General features: G+C 37.4%; 1 protein-coding gene across 3 annotated transcripts; it reads right to left on the reverse strand.

The window, feature by feature from the left end:
- Positions 1-171: 171 nt before the first annotated feature.
- LOC137021571 (uncharacterized) lies at positions 172-10,808 on the reverse strand. 3 transcript variants are annotated; one of them, XM_067388204.1, is made up of 6 exons: positions 10,582-10,808; positions 9,869-10,278; positions 9,248-9,312; positions 3,120-5,686; positions 2,783-2,868; positions 172-1,502 (listed from the first exon to the last, which is right to left on the reverse strand). In XM_067388204.1, exons 1-6 carry the CDS (start codon positions 10,760-10,762, stop codon positions 1,203-1,205), a joined length of 3,609 nt encoding a protein of 1,202 aa, XP_067244305.1. In that variant the 5' UTR covers positions 10,763-10,808; the 3' UTR covers positions 172-1,202. The 3 variants fall into 3 exon arrangements, with proteins under 3 accessions (XP_067244305.1, XP_067244304.1, XP_067244306.1); XM_067388203.1 differs by having other exon boundaries at positions 9,824-10,278; XM_067388205.1 differs by lacking the exon at positions 10,582-10,808 and having other exon boundaries at positions 9,824-9,946; positions 10,033-10,137.
- Between the last annotated feature and the right edge of the window lie 228 nt (positions 10,809-11,036).

Below are 11,036 nucleotides of genomic sequence, written 5' to 3' on the forward strand. Positions count from 1 at the left end.
TCAAAGGCAGCAAAGGATAGGCTTACATCTATCCTGCCTTAAAAAAATCGATCAGATTAAAGTATCTCAGGAGACAAGAACATTCAGACGTGCCTTGATGCCTTCCTACCTTCCTTGCAGCTTTCGGACACAGCCCTGGTTTTTCTTGTCCTTACAAAATATAACTTTATATTTAAAAAAAAAAAATGCATTATTTGACAGTGGTTAATGGCATATTGCCACTGTTTAATTTTAGTATTTTATTACAGTTTTGTAATATTCAACAGATTCTTGAAGGAAACAAGTTTAAACAACTAGAAGTGTTTTCCTCAAATGACTGTTCATCTGTGTTAAAAAGCCCTTTGCGCGATACAAACTATAAATCAAATTCCTTATAAAACAGTGGACATCTCCATCCCTCCACTAAGTTTGATTCAAGAGTTCAAGAATTGAGGAATATTTGCTGCACAATCTCTCACCCCTCGACAAATCAATTAATCAATTTACATCCTTTCACCTTCAAAATAAAACACCACATCCTTCTTTATCCCTGCCTTGAGGATCACTTTCTGTTGCCATAGAAACAAAGGTAACTCTCAAAAGAAAAGGTTGACCTTAGGGAGTTCTGTCAGACACTTAATATATAGTATTTTCATGGTTCCCATAATGAACCCATTTTTTGAAAACATTTTCCATGAAAATGCGAGTTAGAATAGTTTGCAAGAGCTAGAGTATAAACACGAGGCAGTGAAAGCGAACTAGTGCCTAGATGAGTTTATCCGGGGCGTCATGCACTTATTATTTCCAAGGGGACACCACTTGGGGGGTGGTTCAGGTTGTCTTGTTCAGACAGCCTGAAACAAGAAAAACCCAAGTCATATTTAAGAAATCTGTCTGTATTTAAAAGTAAATGCAAACTTAGTTCAGAGCTGATAAGGGAGTGTCACATTTAAGCATTATTACCAATCTACATGTTTGGCAAGCAAAGGATTTGTGCTGTCATGTTAGTGCACACTTCATTTAACTAGATTAAGTTAACTCAGATCAGCACAGATGACACTAATGAATCAATTCATGTTCCTCTCTCAAAAATCTGCAAAAGGGTAATTAAACGTAACATTAAACTCAACACGAGTAACTATTGAGACAGTCAGTATACACTTGTTGTGAAATGTCACTCATGGGAAGTCAGTTCTCCATATTGGAATTATGCTTGATATCAACTAACATGCATTCTTTTTTATTGTCTTGTATTTCTCATTAATGTTTTTAAACTCCTCCTCATCAACAGAGAATGGATGGTGTCCAATCAAGTTTACAGGTCCATGAAATATGTAGACTGGATCCACTAGTTCAACATCAGGAGTCTTGGGCCAGGAAAACAAATTGCTGACTCCGTGCTGCTCCAGAAACTTCATCCGAACTCCTCCATCAGTTGTTGGTTCAAGAACTCTGCCCAAACACCACTTGGGTGGACAGGTGTAGAGCACAGCATAATCCTTTAGAACTTCTATCTGCAAATCCTGAAATTACACAATAACAAATACTGCTTTACTAAGTTCCATCATTTTATTTTTTAAACCTGAACACAGTTCCAATAAAATTCGCAAGTTCCCAGCCTATCATCTTCCACAGATAAAACAGCACAATTAAATATCCAGCGCTCTCTCCACCCTCAATACCACGACTAAGGTGAGACCCTTGAGCAAGGCACCGTACCCCCAACTGCTCCCCGGACGCCACAGCAATGGCTGCCCACTGCTCCGGGTGTGTGTTCACGGTGTGTGTGTTCACTGCTGTGTGCGCACTTGGATGGGTTAAATGCAGAGCACAAATTCCGAGTATGGGTCACCATACTTGGCCACATGTCACTTCACTCACTCACTAAAAGTGATGTCTGGCTCCGCTTTCATAAAACTTACTTCATGTTAAGTCGTCTAAGGGTGCGTTCACACTTGTCATGTTTGGTTCGATTAAAACGAACCCTGGTGCGATTGCTCGGTTAGTGCAGTTCATTTGAACATATGTGAACGCTGCCATCCAAACCCTGGTGCGCACTAAACAAGCGGACCGAGACTGCTGAAAAGATGGGTCTCGGTCCGTTTCCAAACGAACTCTGGTGCAGTTCGAATGATATATGAATGCAACATGGACCAAAGACATGTAAACGAACCAAAAACAGGAAGACGAGACCCTAAAAAGGACAGAATCCTCATGCTTGTCGGTTTTTCTTGTCGCGAGTTTGCCCATTACAGGCATCATACGCGCGTCTCCACGCAGCAGATTGTTTGTGTGTGTGAGATGGATGGATTCCCGCCGCTGTTTTGACTAGTTACTTTACATATTTTATAAGCTCTTCACGAGTTCCCAGCTGGCCAAAATAGCATCACATGCAGACTATGCACACACAAGCGCATTTACCTCAGCAAACAGCATTGTTTTGGACGTTTGTAAGTTCCGTCTCAAAATAGGCATAACGTCATAAAATCCGACCAATCACGTTGTGAATGTATCCCTATGCCTTAAGGTTTGGTATCTTTTGGTTCAGTGATAAAATTGCCAATCTGAACACTAATCGGACCAGGAAGGACTAAATGTTTTTCTTTGGTCCGGACCAAATTAACCAAATTAACCGAACTACAAGTGTGAACGCACCCTTAGATGCCAATGGTGTCAACAGTCATTATCGCCTCAACTTTGTCTACTCAACTTTAAGTCAGCTTTATGAAACTGGGGCCCTGGTATATGGAGGTAGGACTAATAATTGAATAATAAAGTAAAAACCAAAGGATTTTTTACTCACCTGCACTTCAGTAGGCCTTTCATTACTTGTTACCTGTCCTTTATCTTCTTGAAACAAATTCATTACCAAGTCATCAGTTGGAAGTTCTGAAAGGGAATGAAATCAAATTAGATTAATAGTGGTATTGAGAGTAAAGGGACCTTTTTTAAAGTCTGACTTCAAGTTAAAATTGCTACTGCAGCTATATCTAAGTCTTAAATCAATGTAGCATTTCAAGACTTAGTGATATAGTGACTTTAACCTGAAGTCAAAACTACAATGAAACATATACAAAAGGTAAGTGTCAAGAACACATTATATGTTCAAAGTTGGAGCTATTATGAAACGGAGCCCTTACCTGGGTTATTAAGTTTCATCCAGAGATCTTCTATTTGTTCACCGGGAAGTTGGTCATCTTCACTTGTAGCAGAAGGTAAGGTGTTCTCCTCTTCAGTCACAGGCTGGTATAAATCAACTATGTCAGCATCTATGTTCAAGGTACGTTGTTGCCAGGGAAGGACATATTTTGAGTTGGAACACTGGTTTCCATCATCAACATTCATACAGCCATCACAGAAGCATGAATACACGCGAGTATCCAGGACCCCAGGAGAAACACACCGTACAGAATGGAGAACACGAGTTCCAGCAAGGGTAGACTTCACTTGTGTTATAAGACGGTCACGTTGAATTTCACCTTGTTTAACCAGGTAAAATGTACGGAGTTGCCCATCACAGCCATCTTTTGTCAAATTCAGATTGCAGAAATTATACATCTCCTCTGCATTGTTAATAGTGATCCTACTTGACAGGACAGCATGTCGAACAGATGATTTTACAACCCCAGAGACACCATTACTGGGCCCCTTGCCATGGTGGGATCCAAAGTAACATCTTTCAACAGACAAACCATGTGAAGCCTTGGAGTTGCTAATGTCAGCAAATGACACCTTTGACTTGTATTGTGCGCCACAGCCATCTGTGAATTCAACTACATGCTCTAACTTCAGTCCTCGCTTTTCTTTTAGGTGCTTTATAGCCAGAGTTTCGAAGTGGTGAACTGCATTGGCATCATGGTTAAGGTCATCTGAAACAAAAACCAAGGCTTCCTGGACGGTGTGATCGTGACCCTCCGTGGGACACTTGTAGTAACAAACAATTGGGTGAACGGCTATCTGCTGTGTGCATTTCTGCATTTCGTCATGGGATATGCACGAGTAATTTTCGGCAAAATCCATGACAAATAGCGACCAAGTATTGGACAACTTTTCCCGGATAAGGGAAAACTGGTCATTCTGCCAGATGGCTGTAAAGAGATGTTTAGCCAAAAAGTCTGTTTCGCCCAATAACTCATCAAACATTGTCTTGAATGTGCCACACTTAGTTGATTGAACCTTCTTGGTCTTTTGTCTCCCATCACGGTTGAAAGCTTTACCCTCCCACTTTTGCCAGGACACTTCTTGTTTGCCATATGAATCTAGTACCACTTTGAACTTTTCCTTGAGAAGCGATACACCACAGTCGGAGCAGGCTCTGTTAATACACTTTAGGTTATGGTACTTGCTGTTGCCACTTTTGGGACAGAGAGAAAAATCGATAAGTTCATATTTGTTTTTGATCTTGAGTTTCATACACTCGTCATTGTTAGTAGCAGTGAGAATTCTGTTCAGGCTCTGAAGCTTCAGTAAAACTCCAGTACAATATTCACAGAGACAATGGTTTATGTCTGTCCGACGCTGAAGAAGAACACATGAAGGTCGAAGCCATGAGAAAACAAGAAAGGACACAAAACTCTTCTCTGGATTTTCCAGCTTCCAAAGTTCATAGGCTTTCTGAAGAGAGATTTCCATGAGGAATCTTTGTTGTTGTTTCTTTACAGTCCTTGTGTAAGGAAGTTCTCGTGCTACCTTAGGATTACGATAGAAAGCAGTTATATTGTTCACAACATCCATGCAAGTGGCATCAGGCTTGCGTTTTTTATGAAACCCTTCATTGGATGAGGACTTCGTAAGATATGCTGGACGGAGGTTAAAGCGCCTTGATATGATATGTTGAATTCTGTACTTTTTAGCAACCATCAAACTAGTGACAACCAGGCGCCTCCTATTCAAGGATGCAGTATCCTTCTTCTTCTTTAGAGCTTCAATCATGGATCGAAGTTTTTCTTGAGATGGGTCATCAAAATCTATTCGTCGACGAGCTGTTTTCAGACCTCTAGCTTTCAAAGCTGCTTGTTTACGAGGAGTACAGTGATGGATGAAGTCCATTACCATATCCGCAAACTTTTCTGCATCAGTCGGAATTTTTTTGGACATCCGTGACACTGCCACCCATTTTGCTGATTCAGTTCTAAAGCCTGTAGATGTACTTGGAGAGCCAACATTTGTTTGTGGAGTGTCAGTTTGCTTTTTTGTCTTTTTTTGTCTTCTTTTTTCCCTCTTTCGAGACGCATCTCTTTCACGAATTTGTCTTTTCTTCTGTTCTCCCATCCTCTCCCTCTCCTCTCTTTTCTTTATCCTATCATACTCTCGTTTCTTCATTCGCTCGTTTCTTGTTAAGACTTTTCTGATCTTCTTAGGTGGCGGAGGCTCTTCTTCAGCTTTACACTCTTTTTCTTCTGTTCTTCTACACTGTAACTTCTTTTTGGCTCTGAATCTTCTCTGTCGCTCACGATTATTTTCCTTATCAAGTTCTTTGGCAGCAGCAGTCCTCTTTCTTCTATACTCCTTTGCTCTTGCAGCTTCCAAAGCTTTGTACTCGGCATATTTTACAGGGTCTTTTTTCAGACGATCCCTCCAGGCCTGACTGTTTCTCGCATTGTTGGCTTTACACTTGTCAGATTGTGACACTTCATCCTGACAGACATAAAGTTGACTTTTCTTACTGTTACGCTCAGAGTTACGGCGCTGGATTCTCGAAGACATTCTGAAATGAAAATGTTTACACCATTTTATTGATTTATGCGAACATTTCCATTGGTGGAGGAAATTTTTTAAAAGGGATATAAAGAATATATAAAATATAATAAACAGAATATAGTTGTATTTTATGCTATTTTATATAAATACATCAGCATATGAGAGTCAAATTGGACAACTACAGGGACTCATCTCAAGATCACTCATTTAACAGTTCATCTATTGCCAAAATAATGACAAAAAGGTCAGTCAAGAATAGAAAATTATTACAAATTTTCAAATTAGGATTGTCAGAATGCGTAGTTTGTGCATAAAAAAATGTCCGTCAAAATATAACGTACAATTTCCTGTTTCTGTCAGGAACCAACACGTTGACCGATGTTCACTAACACGGCAAACCTTGGCATTTATTCTCTTTAGCACGCAGTGTTACGTATTTCACTCAGTTCCCTGATCATTCCGATTCAATTTCAGTGAGTGAAAAACAAATTTATGCTCATGTGTGTTATATATTAGGTACGTTATTGTCTCTGACAGACAGCATGTTGAAGACGTTCATCTGCATTTTCTCCCTCTTCTCGGAAAGCGATACGCTAGTCAAAGCATCCAGGAGTGTTTGTTTTCGAGGAAACCTGTGTACTACTTGGACCTGTGCTTCTTGTAAACACTTCTGTGTACTGTGCACATTATTTTTTGACAGACATTGATGTTGTGATATTCAAATGATATTGATTTGAAAACAGATGCATCATCGTAAGGTTATATTTTTTTTTATTTCTTAGCCATCAAGAATATAGTAAAGTCACTGATGTCAATGAGTGTGTTATGTCGATGTTTTTAGTTCTAATATTCTAAATGACAAGCCAGGCAAAGTTTTTGAAGGATGTGATCACCTGTGTGAGATGTAAACTATGTTTGATTTTTGGGTAAATATAAAACGTGCTGGAGACAAGAGAAATGCTTTTTGTGTGGTACATTATATTTTTATTTTACGTAAATAAGTTTATGGCTTAAAAAATAACGTGTTACTCAGAGACTGTCATGTCAAAAATGTTACATTCAGCTGTCGCAAATTCGTTGACTTGGAAATCAAGTACAATTTTTACGAGGAAATGAGTGTTTTTGATGCACAATGTTGTTTTTATTGTCTCTTATAACAAAAATCTTTAATTTAAACCCTTGAAAAATGCAGATCCTGTTGTAAATAATAGTGAAAAATCACTGTTGCTCCATTATTAACCCTTAGCAGAATTTGACCCGTGTGCAACAACAGTAAAGAGAGTCACCACTGAATTAAACATCTAACAGTGGTTACAGTACAGCAACATTGAAGTTATAGTAAACATGACTATGGTGTTGTTTGACCAGGATATATTCTGATAAACACAAATCAAAACAATCAAAACCCATTAGCAGCCACTTAAGTTTTAGTTGAAAATAAAATATTTCATTTTTGGAGACACTGATGAAATTAGCAACTAACAGTAGATTCAGTACAACAACATTTAAGTAATAGTAACATGAATATGGTGTGGTTGACATATATGATATATTCTGATGCAGGGACGTGCACAGACATTTTGGGGGGCAGGGGCTCAAGTGGAAAAAAGGGCACTTCTCATAATTATTTATTTAAAAAATAACGAACCCTTAAATATATTAAGACAACTTTGACTTCACTTACACTCATCCAATTGTTTTATACTCCACAGATTTCTACAAAATAATCAGTTCACACAGAGACCATGGTCTTCTTTAGTATTTATCACAAGAGAAATCAACAACTATTTTCAAGTAGCTATATATATTTAGAATAAATGACTGCACCAAGGAGAGGGACATAGTTTCACTAATAATTTATTTTGCACAAATCAATAAATCGTTTTAATTTTTTGGTGTTATTGGAATACTTCTTTCATGAAGTGGACAATTTTAAGATTTTACAATTTTAAGGTCCATTTTTGCTGCCAAGTCTTTCACTCTAATGGAAAGAAAACTTAACCCTAACCCTACACATTTAGATGGAGTTTGTTTTAAGCCTACTACCCTCCGTCTGTTTGCATCTGTAGATTTCTTCTAAATTAACCAAAATAAGCTAATCTGCTTTTTTTTTTTTATTAAAATTAAAATTTAATTTAAACACATCAAAAAAAAAAAAAAAAAATTCCTGAACTGTTAATACATTATATGTTATAACAAATGCCTGCAGAGGGCGCCAAAAGCCTGCTGATTTTTGTTGTTAGACAGCACAGCACGATTAAATCCACGATCAAAGCCAACCATGATTAAAAAAATATATATTTTTAGTTAAATAATAATATTCGCCCACTTCTTTGTGACAGAAATGCTACAGCCACTGTAATTTCTTCAACAAGAATATGTGGACATCAAACATGCAAAGACAGAGAGAGAGTTTTTTTTTATTGATGTATTATCCTGTGTAAGCTTAGATTTAAGAATAGCATTATGTAGCTGATGCTGTATTATGATTTTTAAATAGTTTTAATAAACCATGCATCCTTACAAAACTGTCTAATAATGTGGTTCATGGATGTGCGTCCATGGAGTGCTCCTCTTTTTAGTATTGACAGCCCAACCTATCGGTCAAGTGTTTACCATGGTTCAAAACGCAATGCATAGCACAATACAATACAATAATTTAAATTATAATATGACATATATTTCATTAGTATCAAATCAGGCAGATGTGTTGATTGTGGTCAATCTATTAATGCAGCGTTAAATGTATAAATAGCCCTTAAATAGACAAAACTTTCAGGTTTGTGAACATAGGCTAGCCTACCTGAAAGAAATGCACGGGATGCATCCATCTAGGGCTTTTTTCTTTTTCGCTTCTTATCGCCAGACAGCAGTTGGATTTTCGCGGGAATAGTTTGTCACAAGTTTTCAGCCAGCAGCAAACTCGAGGTGAGGTGGGGTGGGGTGTGGCGCGCGTGCGTGCGTGCGGGGAATGGCGTGTCGCGGAGTGAGGGCATCTGAACTCGACAAAGCCGACCTGATATAGTATTTTTTTATTTGTTTTATACAGTAAATATATTTGTTTGACAGGGGAAGCTGTGCGCAAACAGGAATATATATTCATTTATTTAAAAAAAAAAAAAAAAAAAAAAAAAAACACCCCAGAAAAAAGGGCACTTTCTCCCCAGGAAGAAAAAGGGCAGGTGCTCAAGCCCCTTTTTTGTCTATGTGTGCACGTGCCTGTTCTGATGTGTATGTGAGAATCACCCCGGATGAGCACAAATCAAAAGCATCAAAATCCTTTGCCAGCTAATTCAGTTTATTTATTTTTTAAATACAACATTTAATTTTTGGAGACTGTTTTACTGATTTTAGTATAACACTGACTGTAGACAGCTTAAAAAAAAAAAAGTAATATTTAAGAAATTTAGCTTTGAACTAACAAGGGAGTGTCACATTTGAGCATTATTAGCAAATTACATGTATGACAGGCAAATGATTTGTGCTGTCAAGCTAGTGCACACTTTATGTTGACTTCAAGTCAACTCAAATCAGCACAGATGAAACACTTAAGAATCAATTCAAGTACCTCTCTCTTATCTGAGCCAGCTCCATCCTATGCTGCGTCAACATCTCTTGATTTCTGAGGGGCAGCTGTAAAACAACAACATCCATCAGTTAACATTTATGGATAAAAGTGTCTTACAATTAAAAAAAAAATAAATAGTCCTTCACATTTCTATAGATGCTTGTTTAAGCCACAGAATTAAAAATAAAAAAGTTGCAATTGCCTTTTTATCACAAATTTCTGTCTTTTTCTTCTCACAACTGTGTTTCTATTTTTTCAGAATGGTGAGATTGCAAGTTAAAAAAACTCAGAATTGCGAGTTTATATCTCCTAAATCTGACTTTTCTGTCGCAAAATCTCTCACAATTCAAAGAAAAAGTAAATTCTGGCTTTTTTCTTTTGAATTGTAAGATAAACTCGCAATTGCAAGTTATAAAGTCTGAACTGCTAGACTTTAACTTGCAATTCTGAGGAAAAAAAAAGTTAGAATAATGAGATATAAACTTTAAATAGCGAGAAAAAGTGAGATCGTGAAAAGTGAGATTGTGAAATAAAAAGTCACAGTTATTTTATTTTTTTGTATATACATAGACTTACATTAAATGTTTGTGTCTTATGTCTGGGAGAGCCAACGTGACTGACTTTGATTCTGCTGACATCACTGGATGCATCACTGGCCTCTGAATCATCCAAGCCGTGTCTTGTGATGTGCTGCTGCGCCTGACAGGTGATACTTGTTTCAGTATTAGTCTCTGGTTCATTCTTAATTCGAGGTGCTTGGTTAATAAATGGAAAAGTATTCTCACTGCTGTCGATCATTTGGGGTTCAGTGTCTTTGCTGGGCATCTGGTCATGATAAATGTCCATACATGCTGATAAAGGTGCTGATTCGTTGCATACAGGGATTTGCACTTCATTCTCCTCCTGCTGTGTATAAACTTCTAGCTTCATATGCATCTCTGTATCCTTCAAGTCATGTTCAGATCTCCATGCCTCTGAAAATTCCTGTGTGTATTTTTGAGCTGGAGTCTCAGAGGAGCAGGACTGCGTTTCTATAATAAATACACATACTAAAGATCATACACGGGGAATTATGTCATGTGTTCAGTATATATGGCAAACGTAAATTAGTAAAAACAATAAGTGATTAACAAAGAACAATGCATAATAAAAAATGCCAAATTAGTGACTTTATTGGCACAATTAATAATATAGCCTAAACTATTTAAAGGATTATAGCTGATTTAAAGGGCTGTTGTAAACGAATTAGAGAATCTATCGAGACTTCGTGTTCATAAAAACCATAATACAAAAGAAATAAGTATCAGAATCAGATTTAATGTGAATTGACTAACCAGAGTCCATCTGAATTCCTGCCTGCTGCAGTCTCCTCTTGAGCAGCTCAATTTCCTGTCTGGAGCGACAAATCTCATCATTATACTCTGAAAATATATCTTCCACAGCCTTGAATATCTCCTGCGCAGCTAAAGTTAATCTCTCTGTCAGAACAATGCTTAAAATTTGCAGTTTAGACATTGTACGTTAATAAAATTTCACTTTAAAAGTCTCCATCCAGCTCTTATTTCCACTATTGTTTTGGTTGCGTTCATCCTGCTGAGCTCGATGATCATCAGCGCCACCTGCCGGTCTGGATGAGCGATGAGTATAAAAATCATGATTTTTCTTATCCTTACAAAAAAAATTATATTTAAAAAATAAATACATTATTTGACAGTTGCTAATGGCAAATTGCCACTGTTTAATATTAGTATTTTATTACAGCTTTGTAATAAAATATGATCAGCCTAAA

This window comes from Chanodichthys erythropterus, chromosome 6, assembly GCF_024489055.1.
Source record: "Chanodichthys erythropterus isolate Z2021 chromosome 6, ASM2448905v1, whole genome shotgun sequence".
Classification (NCBI taxonomy): Eukaryota; Metazoa; Chordata; class Actinopteri; order Cypriniformes; family Xenocyprididae; genus Chanodichthys; species Chanodichthys erythropterus.

What these genes read in the sequence shown, in the direction of transcription:
- LOC137021571 (XM_067388203.1), bottom strand. Translation starts at nt 10,762, where the DNA reads ATGTCTAAACTGCAAATTTTAAGCATTGTTCTGACAGAGAGATTAACT. An exon ending in ATAAGACACAAACATTTAAT is followed by an intron (nt 9,313 to 9,823) that starts GTAAGTCTATGT and finishes GTTGTTTTACAG; the next exon opens with CTGCCCCTCAGAAATCAAGA. An exon ending in GATGAAACTTAATAACCCAG is followed by an intron (nt 2,869 to 3,119) that starts GTAAGGGCTCCG and finishes ATTCCCTTTCAG; the next exon opens with AACTTCCAACTGATGACTTG.